The sequence below is a fragment of the Mercenaria mercenaria genome, chromosome 18, assembly GCF_021730395.1.
Source record: "Mercenaria mercenaria strain notata chromosome 18, MADL_Memer_1, whole genome shotgun sequence".
NCBI lineage: Eukaryota > Metazoa > Mollusca > Bivalvia > Venerida > Veneridae > Mercenaria > Mercenaria mercenaria.
The window spans coordinates 34,893,285-34,906,409 of NC_069378.1; the positions used below are offsets into that span (position 1 = coordinate 34,893,285).

The 13,125-nt window shown below is 36.2% G+C and overlaps 1 protein-coding gene across 1 annotated transcript in view; it reads left to right on the forward strand.

Annotated features, from left to right (window-relative positions):
- The first annotated feature begins 1,780 nt into the window (after positions 1-1,780).
- The window catches only part of LOC123538119 (uncharacterized), a 109,347-nt gene continuing 98,002 nt past the window's right edge, over positions 1,781-13,125 (forward strand). Inside the window, exons 1-3 of the mRNA XM_053529780.1 lie at positions 1,781-1,974; positions 3,542-3,620; positions 4,507-4,671. Of these exons, the coding sequence (XP_053385755.1) occupies positions 1,781-1,974; positions 3,542-3,620; positions 4,507-4,671 (438 nt within the window). The remainder of the gene's footprint in view (positions 1,975-3,541; positions 3,621-4,506; positions 4,672-13,125) is intronic.

The following is a 13,125-nucleotide window of genomic DNA, read 5'->3' on the forward strand; positions in this document are numbered from 1 at the left end:
ATGTGTAGCGGGATTAAAAAGAAAAGAAAAGAAATTTACTCACTCTATGTCGTGAGTAAATCAATTATTCACTAACTACAAAAACAACAAACAAAAATATAGGATACAGGTCTTAGTATTTGACAGCATTCCAATGTACAAAAAATACGAATATATTTGTCTTGCAACTGTCAGACGGTACGATGTTGTGCGATGTGTTGATGATCGACCAGTAGAAGTGGGGTAAATGTGGTTATCTTTATCTTTGTACACCACTCAGCCTGAAAACATACTATCAAAATTTAAGGCAAACATACAATCAGATGTACATGAAAATCTAAACTGTAAAAATGTGCTTTCTATTAGGTCCCGAATGAACCAAATGTAAAAACTTGAACTCATCTTATCTAGAATAGTTAAACAGCATATAAGATGGCAATTCTGGTCTCTCTCAGCTTCGTTGAATAACCACAAAATAAGAAAAAATGTGCAGTGTATAAAACATAACATTCTTTCAAGGTAAAATCAAAAATAAAATGAAAACTAGCTCAAAAGAGGATAACGGCAATTTCCATTTGATAACGAAAGAATAACATTGCATGGGGAAAAACAGCATAAAATATATAGATATAGAATTAAATGCGTACTTGTGAATGTTACTTTTCTAAATGTAGATACCGAGTCAGGCATGAAGAATTCAAATGCTCTCATATAATGTTAAATGTATATCTGCCTTTAAAGTTCTAGTAATACATTAATACTCAACAGTAATAATTATCAAGGAACTGTTCATGTCTAAAGACCCTTGAAATATAAGGTACAGTAACTGAACCTTATTTTCTATCAGAACATAAAGGAGACGTAATGTCTGGCCTGAGAAATCTCTCTAGAACTAAATGATTACTCTTGTTTAAATCACAGTCAAAAAGTTAAATCTGCCTTTGATATTCGAATACAGTTACAAGCCATCAGCAATAACTATTAAGAAATTTGAAATGTCTGTTAGGGTGGGTGAGAGGGAATAAACAAATAATCAAAATACTTGTTATGCTGTCAAATATTCAACCTCGAGTGAAGAATATCAATTAACAATTACAGTGCACTGAAAACATGAGAAAATCGTGAATTGCAAGCAGAAAACGCGGTATAATAACTACAGGGAACTGGAGACAAAATCAGTTAGCAGACGATGAAAAACGTGAATAATTTTATTTATTTAAATGTTTTCATTTTCTGTTACATGACAACACGAATTTCGCTATATCATAAGCTAGCATAATGTGTTTTTTTACAGAAATATTTTATATCTTTACAAGAATAATATTTCTATATGAATCTATAAAACAACATCATTCATATCAAAAACTGGCTACATTTGTTTTTGTTGCTTTGTTTTGTTTTGTTGCTTTCTATGGAGTAACATGCGTGCTTTCCGTGTATTACCTAAAGCAAAATTTTCGAGCAATGCAAAATCGATGTCAAAGAATTATTGACTTGGGTCATGAATGTCACGACTTTAGCTAATGTAAGGGAGACAATACAATTTGAAAGGAATTGCTTTAATACGGTCAATAATTAAGGGAGAGAATTCTTTCAAATTCTCGTTAAAAGCTGACCATGATAAGGTGAATAAAGATATCGGTGCGGATATGTGTCGTCGGCCGGCAAAGAGTCAAGAATCCGTTGGAGAGGACTGTAAACCTACTGAGAGGTGAAATGTCCTATATATGCGCCGAAAATAATGTATAACACGAGGAACCAATCATTAAGGTTAAAATAGTAAGAGCCGGTACGCACGGAAATGGAGACAGTTAACTCTTTGAGGCAGTTCTACAGCCGTGGTATGGAAAAGGTCTCACAGGAAGGGAAGATTGAAAACTCAGTGAATGCGCTAAAAATGATGACAGAGATGAAAATCAGTATGAATGAAGACAATTGCGGTGAGGAACAGATGATGGCAGTTGGGACAGATCTGCAGGAAGGGGGACATTCAAAGTCAGGATAAGACAAAGGTGAGAGTTCAGACTTAACAGGAGGTAAACCAACTACCAGCAAAAATGTGACAAGACAGAGAACAATACTTCAGCAGAGATCTAGCAGCGAGATAGCAGATTTACAACACAAAGATTTAGACCTTAAACCTATATACGATGCAAAGCTGCCGAACCCTGAAAATAGGGCACACATTAGCAAGGTCACTAATACGGGGCCAGTACCTAAACACTACTGGATAATATGGAATTCATTACAAGTAAATGGTATGTTCCCTAAAAATGGACTAAACCCAGTATTTCAAATGGTGTGCCTAGATCATTAATGGAAGATTTGTTTTGGGTTTAACGCCGTTTTTCAACAGTATTTCAGGCATGTAACGGCGGGCAGTTGACCTAACCAGTGTTCGTAGATTCTGTACCAGTACAAACCTGTTCTCCGCAAGTAACCTAACTTCACCACATGAATTATCAGAGTTGGAAGACGGATGATTTCAGACCCAATGTCTTCTATCAAATCGTCACTGAGAACATACGCCCCGTCCGGGGATCGAACTCGCGACCTCACGATCTGGAGACCAACGCTCTCCCTACTGAGCTAAGCGGGCGGGCCATTAATGGAAGGAGTGATGAATGAGGTTCATGGCGCCGTATTATTGGGACACTATGGTAGGAAAAAAACTTACCAAAAACTGAAAATGAGGTACTGGAATGACATGAAAGAAGATGCCAACATACAATTGGGTTCGCAAGTGCGAGCTGACAAACGACCTGCGAGGAAGCCTTAAGCGCAACTTGGTAGTTTCTCTGTAGGTAGTGTAATGAAATGTTTTGCTACATACATATTAGGTCCATTTCCTTTAACGTCTCGTGGCAACAGATATGTACTAGTACTAGTTGATACTGATCATTTTACAAAGTTGGCTGAAATATTTGCTGTTCCTGATTAGACTGCAATGACTACTGCAAGTGTCATCTTGAATGTAGTCATCTCACGTTATGGGTCGCCAATTTCTATTCATAGTGACCTTGGTAGCAATTTTGAGAGTAGGACTTCTACAGAATTGTGTAAGTCAATGGATGTCCGTAAGACTTGAACATCAGTCAAGAGTCCAAAATGTAACGGCCAAGCTGAACGTTTTAATGCCACGTTTCGAAAAGCTCATTTCGAGGGTGAACAAACAGATTGGGACTTGAAGCTTAGATGTTTTGCGGCAGCCTACATGGCTACACCACTTAGTTGTAATGGTTTGACACCCAACATGCTAATGTTGGGGCATGAGGTAAGAATTCCAGCAGACTTGTCAAGAAATATCGTTGATTATGATGTAATATCATATGGTGAGTATGCAGAAAAGTTGCGCCAGAGAATGATTACAGCACATCAAGTTGCGAGGCAGAATCTTGGTAAGGCTTCTTTGCGGAATAAGTATGGGTTTCTGAAAACAGGTATAAAGCAGGTGACTGCGCATGGTATATCCATGAAACTAGGTTACCAGGTAGTAGTCCTAAGTTGCAAACTATGTTCAAGTTGCGAGTCATAATGAAGCGACAGTTTGAACTGTTATTAGGGTACAAGATTCAGATGCATCGCGTGTGGTTCATCATGATAAACTAAAGCCGTGTACTGGGGACAAGGTGTCAAAATGGGTAGAAGGGTACAAGGTCCTAAAACTTGTCAAGGTCATGGTCATATCTGTATTTTTTTCTTGCAAATATTTCGTTTGTGTAACGGTCTCTCTGCAATACTGAAATGTGTGGCGAATTGAGGGAGAGTGTATCAATGTGCCATCTGTAGCAAAAAGGACGAGAAGTCCAGAATTGAGACGCATTTTTACAAAAGCCATGTAAGTGACTACGATGTTCCCTATAGATGTTCCCTATAAATGTAACGCCCGCCCGCTTAGCTCAGTAGGGAGAGCGTTGGTCTACGGATCGCGGGGTCGTGAGTTCGATCCCCGGGCGGGGCTTATGTTCTCAATGACGATTTGATAAAAGACATTGTGTCTGCAATCATTCGTCCTCCACCTCTGATTCATGTGGGGAAGTTGGCATTTACTTGCGGAGAACAGGTTTGTACTGGTACAGAACCCATGAACACTGGTTAGGTTAACTGCCCGCCGTTACATGACTGAAATACTGTTGAAAAACGGCGTTAAACCCAAAACAAACAAACAAAATCCCTATAAATGTATAACTTGTGGCTTTAAGTGCGGTAGAGCTACTAAGAAATACAAACATAAGTTCTCCTAGTCACCTAGAAAAGTGTAATGGGGACTTAATTTGCAACAGCGCTATCGATAGCTGAGTCGCCAAATCCGAGGTGGGGTGAAGATGTAGTCAAGCTGTCACGTGAGGCATCTAGAAGCCACTGGCTCAGCTTGGGAAGAAAGGCAAAAGTCACCATCTCAGGAAAGGGTTTTGGACAAGATTCTGAGAAGCGAGGACGAGAACATTTTCTCAGATGAGGAGACTGATAGCAGTGAATGTAAAGATACACAGCCTACATTAAGTTGATATGCTGAAACCCAAACAGAGGGAGTGGAGCCATCTAATGCAGAAAAATCGGACAGTCAATGGATTACAGGGAGCACTTGAAAAGCAAAGTGTTTTGATAGACAATGTTTTGGAAAGGACTACTAAGGCCTATGAGTTGATATCATCGGTACGCAGGGAGCAGGACCGCTGCAGAGAGAGGGAGGCAAGCCGTTACAGGGCCAAGCCAAAAGACAGATCTCGATCAAGTAAATTAAGAGACACATTTCATTAATAAATACACCATAATGCATTAATTATATTCTTTCGACGGCCACGCGCTATACGTGTAGAACAGTCATAACGTAATAATGCGTTTCGAAATTCTGTGTTCCCAAAAGCCACGGAACACGTCTGTCGCGTAATAAAACGGTAGGAAATTTAGCTATCCATATAGCCATTTCGTAAAAATGCGTAAAACGTGGACTTTCTAACACCAATAAATTACGTTACGGCGTTTTTACAACAAACGAATTTTGGTCTAGGTTACCATCCACTACCAATGGAACATTTTGTTTTTTCGAGAGCATTTGAAATTGTGTCACACTGAAAAAGAGCATAAACTGACTTACCTCTATTTCGTACGCGTTTACCGCGTCCGTGATAGATGACATACAGAAATATCGAATACCTATGTCTATGAAACGCCTAAACTGCCTTTGCGTGATAATTATTAGTTCGCCATGTGCCATTTCCAATATATTCTGTACAAATTATAATTTGTTATGTAGATAAAGCAGTTTGTTATGTACATTTGCTAGTTTGTCCTGTACATATTTCAGTTTGTGCTGTGCATTCACTAGTTTGTGCTGTACAATAAATAGTTCGTCATGTGCATTTTCCAATATATTCGGTACAAATCATAATTTGTTATGTAGATAAAGCAGTTTGTTATGTATTTTTACTAGTTTGTCCTGTACATATTTTAGTTTGTGCTGTGCATTCACTAGTTTGTGCTGTACAATTAATAGTTCGTCATGTGCATTTACCAATATATTCGGTACAAATCATAATTTGTTATCATATGTTAGATAAAGCAGTTTGTTATGTACATTTACTAGTTTGTCGGTACATTTCTTAGTTTGTGCTGTACATTCACTAGATTGTTCTGTACAATTAATAGTTCGTCATGTGCATTTACCAATATATTCGGTACAAATCATAATTTGTTATGTAGATAAAGCAGTTTGTTATGTACATAGACTAGTTTGCGCTGTACATATCTTAGATTGTGCTGTGCATTCATTAGTTTGTGCTGTACAAAATTAATAGACCGTTGTGTGCATTTTCCAATATATTCGGTACAAATCATAATTTGTTATGTAGATAAAAGTTTACCAGACGAACTAGTAAATATACATAACAAACTGCTTTATCTACATAACAAATTATGATTTGTACAGAATATATTGGAAATGGCACATGACGAACTAATAATTATCACGCAAAGGCAGTTCATGCGTTCCATATATGTCTATTTCTTTTAGAGAATAATGTCCTCCGAATAATTGATTCTTGAACTACTTTAATATTCGCCTATTACCAAGTGAAACAGAAGCACGCCTTAGCATTGTAAAAATCATCATTTCGGACAGCACTATTAACCAGTTTTAATTAATCTAAGATGATCTAAATGTCTTTCTGTCGCATTGTAAATAACATGTGCATTTCACGGATAACTACTGCACAATGTATAATATGATTATATTTGTCCAGGACCCCAACTGAGGCATCTATATAGGCATTTAAGCACATCTATATATAATAGGCCTAAAAAGCGCGAATTCGCCGTATGAACACATCTACGGACGTCTTTAAATTGTTTTTTCGGCGTGCCGTATTAAGCACGATTTTATGACCTCGTATGACCTTATGCCGCCTGAATAATGTACCAATCGGATTGCTTGGTAAGGTATTCTCGGTATTTTCAGCCATAATGAGAGATTTTGTAAGAGTGGCGCTGATTGGAGGAAAGTCTGAAAATGTCAGAGTTATGTGTGACACTGAGTGAAATCACAACGCGTTCGTCATCTATAACCTCTATAAGTGCAGCACCATCGGGTTGTATGCGTACCACTTGAACAGGTGTGCGTAACCAAATATTCATCTGCTCATCCGGACATATTTCTGTTTTGTTAAGTTTCCTTTCCTTAATTTTTGTTTTTACAAAAAGGTTACTTGTTTTATACAGTCATTAACTCTTACCCTGCATTACAGCAGGAAGGTTTTCTAATACGTATCAGTTGTTCCAGATTACAGCAACACTTTTTAACCAGTGCAAATCATTGCTATAACCTGCAACAACATGTCCGATACTGTTAAATTTTAGACTCTAAATTTTAAATTAATTTTTTCCGGTGAAAACAGTACTGTACATATTCTGAATGATAGACAAATTTGATAATAAGCGGAAGTAGGATAAGGGTTCATGTTACTTCCAACAATTCCAGAAATAAAGTATAGAACGTATTTCAATTTTGTTTGCTTGCTGTTACCATCTTTTAAGCACCAAAGGCTCAACGTGAGCTTTTGTGATTGTTTGGTGTCCGTCGTGTGTCCCTCCACAATTTTTAAACACAGTCTTCTTCAGTACTACTGTCCTCGTTTATACAAAACTTCACAGAGGCCCCTTTTAACATTGCCAAAATATTTAAAATACAGGTTTCTGCCCATATATAACTTGTGCTTCAGTTACATCACGCCAAGATATTTCTTGTGTATTTGTAGCATGGGTAAATGTGGAGTTTAGCTCAGCCCGGGACTAGAGGGCGTGGACGGTGGCATGCATTTCCACTACCGTCCATGAACAGGCTCAATCAAACCGAGTCTGCAACTTAATTTTAGGTCCTGAACTGTCTATATATATAGATGCATGTTTTTTTTTTGTTGTTGTTGTTGTTGTTTTTATCATTTGGTGACCAAACAAATGTGCTGTTGGAATCCCTATGAATTCGGATGTACACGTGGGATTACAGTAGTCTGGCTACCGACAGTCTCAGACATCCCAACTCTCCCGATCCGATCGGGTTTCTCCCGATTCTGGTTGTAAAACCCGATCACCCCGATCAGAACTCTGAATCTCCCGATTAAAAAAACAAAACAAACAACATAAACAACAAAAAACAAAAATTATGAAATAATCCACTTCTTCGCGCCTATCTGATACTGTATCACTACTGACGATTCTGTAAACAACAGCTTTCGGATATTTTCGCACCTTATTCTACCCTTGCTGATTATTGTTTATTACACGATTTAACAAAGCCAGGTGTTGAATAATGTGTCATAATTGAAATTAAAATCCAGACATTAGATATCTAATTAAATCCAATCAAATTTAGATTAGAAATTATACTGGCTTTACCTTTCTCTGTAACTTTTTGAAATCGAAAGTAGATGGTCGCCGAGTCAGCCTGCTAGGTTTTAAAAAATATTTCTCTTTAAATCATTTTGATAAGAGGAAATGTCATGGTAAATTTTAATATCACTTACTATCAAATGCTGTTAAACTGTCTTTGCATCATCACAATTTGCCAAACACATCCTTTTAACTGGAGATTTAGGCAAATGTCTACTAAAGTGTAACAATACCCGGACTGCCCTCCCAGTTATGATCAGAAATTGATTGTTGGCAGTATCCCCGTAGATGTAGACATTCAATTTTGGATAACAGGATTTTGATCAATAAAAGGAGCTAGGGGTTTTAAATACTGGTTGACAGGGATGAGAATCAAACAGTAAATTTTCTATTGCTTGAACTTTTATTCTTTTAGCTAGCTCTATATACATTTTGTTTTTACAGTTCTAACAGCTCCACTGTTTGTCATGTAAAATTCCACTGGGGAGTCTTCTTTCCAACAAAAGAAATAAAAGTGCAGGTTTAATTCTCAGTGGTGTTTTGAATTTAAACATAGTGCTTAAAGTGCCATAAGTATTTAATTTTGCACAGAAGGCTTCGTGTATTATTGTTCCAAAACATTAAAAATGCATGAATAATAAGATATAGACAAGTGAATTTTTTTAAGACTAGTGATTTTATAAGGGCAAATAAGTTTATATTATCATTAGATTTGTTAAAAGTTTCGTTATCATGAACATAATTACCGCGGTATAAAATCTCCCACTTGAACACCTCAATCTCCCACTTTGGAAAGCAAAAACTCCATCTTGGCATTCAGAAAAAGTTGGGATGTCTGCCGACTAGATAATCTTTTTTTTTTTTTTTTTTTTTTAAAGTCTGTAGATTCTAATTCTGTTATATATTATGATTTCATCAGTCTTGGCTCTGGCTGCCAGCGTTTTTGAGAAGAAAAGGGACATAATTATACAAAATTTGAATAGGAAAACATGGGACATAAATCTTTGTATTGAAAAACGAATAGTTTGGTTTGTTATTTCCCTTAGTCTCGTGTAAACTTTCACCATAAAAGGAAGGGAGATTTCTTGATTTATTCTAAACTAGAGAATCTAGATCTATTTATTTGGATGCTCGTTACAAATTTTAGAAATATTTGAAACAAAGGCTGTATTCGATAATGTCATATCGTATCTCTTGTAAAGTCGATGTCATGCATGAATAATCACGGAAATAAATTAGAGGCTAGGGACGGGTGGTATCTAATTTGCCTGTGGGACATCAACAATCTATTAAATACAGATTTTGACAAAATATTTTATTGTTTTATAGTTACTTTTTTCAAGTCATGAAGCGATTTGGGAAAAGAAAAATTCCTACAAATATCTGCCCTTGACATCGAATTCTAATCCCGCTGTGTACCCCAATACGCAGTGCGCTATTCACACACGCGCCAATCATATTGAATGTTTGCTATAGACAATGCAAAAGAACACTTGTCAAAATTACTGTTGATGGCAAAATTAGTTTAAAAACATAATCTTTGAAAGAAAATTTTATTCAGATATGAAACCCTCGTAAAGAAATAACATCCTATGAAAATTTGACCTCCGAATAAAATTGTACATGTCGGTTGCCATGTTGGAAATAGGCGGACCATGTGACTGGAGTATCGGGGCAAAAATAGTAACAGTGTCACGACTTGTGGCCAGAATTTTCCCTTTTTCCCAAGCCTTTTCGGTCTGCAGGCATCTAGTTTTGGATTTAATGTTGCAGATAAATACAAAATCTGCATAAATCTATTATCTTTCTTTTGGAATAACAAACGAAGGTACGTAAATTCAATCAAAAATTGTTTCGTTTCGACTGTGCTTGTTACGACTCCATATTGAGTGTTGCATCAATCTAGCAGCAAGAAAAACACGTATGACAAAAATGTAGAACACATGTTTTTCGAAGGGAGTACACATACAGTGTAATTAAAATAGAACAAATTGATGATTATAGACAACAAATGAGGGGTTGTCACGCTTAATTTTATTTTTTATATGTATTAACTGGCACGTTTCCTTGTGACCTCCACTCCAGTTGATGGGGTGTTAAAATTTGACTAGAAACTAATTGAATAAATTCCGCTAATTTATGTAAATTAGCTTGCAGTAAACGTTAGACTATTAACAAGGGTATTTTAATAAGCGGCAGAAATGAGAAGTTCTTTAGTCTTGGTTTGCACATGTCAAGATTTGGGATTAGCGGAAAGAGGGTGGCAGCCATTGCAAGATGGCGGCGCCCATGACTCTTTATCAATTTTTTTTTAATTTTGAACAGTTTTGTGGTAACTATTGGAGAAACATAAAATACGTCTGGCAAAACAAAGCAAACTTATTGTGTGATACAGAATGGTGGAATCGTTTACAGTATGTGCAACTCGAAATTAGTGAAATGAAATTAATGTGGAATGTCTACTGGTTGGCGACCCAAAATTTCGGACGACCCAGAAAATCGGACAGTCGCGTAAACGCTTTTTTTGTGTTATTTTTTTTATCATTTGTTGACAAGTACAAAGGCACTAACATTATGTGCAACATCATCTGCAATAATTGCAAATCGGTTAGAAAAACTTACAAAATTTGAATATTTACATTTGTTCACGAAATATTGTGACAGCTCCCGCTGGGGGAAGCTGCATGTGCTTTCAGTGCGCATGCGCATACTTGCTTTGAGGCCCCAACATTATTCAAGGGGTACTCATCTACAATCTGCTAAATACAGACGAGAAAATTGCGTGTTTTAAAACAAGTGTCAATGTTTTCCCGATAATAACACAAGTTCAATGTGTTTAAAACAAATTGTTTTACCTTAAATTTTGTGTCGTATATAGGCCAGCTGGATTATTTTAAAACTTTTGACAGCCTTATATCAAACATTACTAGTTGAATGTAAACAAGATAAGCATGTCTTTTTATCATTAACACCGACCTAAACGTGATTCTGCGAGACAAAAATGATGATAATTAGCGTTTTCCTACTGTCCAATTTCTGGGTCCTGCAACACCCTAAAGGAGTTGGATTAACGTACCCTCTTTCGGGCCTCAGTGACGTGTTCCGTTTATCTTTATATACAAACAAATTGACATTTTGCGTCAACGAAGAACCGAACTTGATTCAGGTAACATTTCATGGATCTTGCATTAAAAATGAAAATATGACAGCTGAAAAGGTTGTAAAATTGTCCGAATCTGGGTCGCCAACCAGTAGCCATTTGTAATGCTAGAATGGCAGTGGCTGGGATCTGGAAGTCCCAATCTGTGACTCTGTTTACCTCCCCTGACGGTCTGTCCACAAAGTCACAAGCAACGACTTATATGAAAGAAAGTGTCTAGCTGTCCGGTAACTAGACGCCTAGCCTGCGTTCTAGCCAGACTGACTGCTAGCAAATCCGCTGCATTTTCTTGACGTCTGGTTATTGATTTTTTAATGAATAAGTAATAATTTTATATAGTTTTAACTGTTATTTACTTAGGATATCAATACTAAGTATATTGTTCATCATCTTGAATAGATTACCGATTTTTCAGTCGATAAAAAGAATGAGATCGTGACAAATACGTTGATATTCTATTTTTAGAAATGATAAAACATTGATCGCCGAACGTCCATGTTATTTTGTAAAAAGTGATGTTTTTCTAACAGCCTAAACTTTAATTCGCAAAACACAAATTTATAAATAACTTTTTTTTATGAGTGTAATGCAATTTTGACTATTATTTCGAAATAAAATTGATTAATTATGAACGCTTAACTACAGTTTTTCTAATAGTTTTGAACATCACACTGCTGCTATTGAAATTAAATGTCTTTTAAAACAGTTATTCATTAAAAAAATATTAGAATACTAAAATATGAAAATTGTAAGTATTTCAAAACTATTTTAATTTTGAAAATCCAGTGAAAAAGTTAAAGTAAAAAAATTACAATGTTTTGCCCGCCACCAGATGAAAGACTTTTAATGTGTGACGTCTCGGTGATCTCACCATTATTGATTTCAGCAACTTTTCGTTTTATCAGCTGAATAATGCACTGATTTATTCGAGACGACTAAAAGTAAATCTTTAGTATGTATTCACACAAAATTTTATTTGCAGATCAGTATCGATATCCAGTAAATAACAGGTATCATTACTTATTCATTAGGAAATCTTTTACTGGATGGCTAGAAGAGCCTCAGAGTATTTTCTAGCCGGATGGCTAGAACGCAGGCTAGGGGCGTCGGGTAATCAGACGGCTAGGCACTTCCAATATGAAATAAGTTGCTACTTAATAAAGATGCAATTCATGAAAAAACATTGATTTGGTGGACAAAAGAGGTTTTTACATCACATCAGGGCCGGCGAAATCTCAGAAAATTTCCACGGACAAGTAACTCTGAAAATTTAGTTTAGTCCGTACATTTTGTATAAACCTTAACTTTTGCTATTTGTTTAATAAAATAAAACAATCAAAGAACTGTAAAATACATTTTTTTAGCTCTTTGAAACAATGTACTAATTTTCTACTTACTTGTATTAAGACAGCCAGCAGCCTATCAAGTCTTATGCTATAAAAAGTCAGACAGTGATGAAAGCAGCTTTAAAGTATAACAAGATAATCACTGCTGTGTGTAAAGATTCATACACAGTCAGTAATAGAGTTATGGTGGTGTCTCGGACTCGCTCAGTCCTTGATTCGAAAAATGGCCAATTCTATTTTATTCATTTTCTTAGTAATGTCATTTCCAACTCAAGGACTATTGTTTCAATAAAGTTGTTTTCAAAACGTCTTACCAACAATTTTGTAATTTTTTTTGCGCTATACCAATGTAAGGAAAGGGGTTTATTTCTTATCAACACCGAGTCACCAGTTTGGCATTACAAAAACAGCATCTCACTCGAATAGAAATGAAAGGTAAATTGTGGAAAATAAAGATATGCATTCAATTTCCATATCAGTTGATCGACGAAAGACCATCTGCCACCCGTCGTCTTTACATGTTGTTGAATATTTTCGAAACAAGTCGTTAATTTACCATGGATATCATCATATAAGTTTTATCAACAATTGGTTTACACATGTCGATAATTAAGATAATTAGACGTAACAGCATCACTGATTGGCCCATAGTCCAAAATATTAGACGTGTACATGCTCATTTTACCTTCAACATTCATTATTTTACATTTCATTTTCAATCTGCACTGTAACGTCTAAAAGGGCCCTAATCAGTAG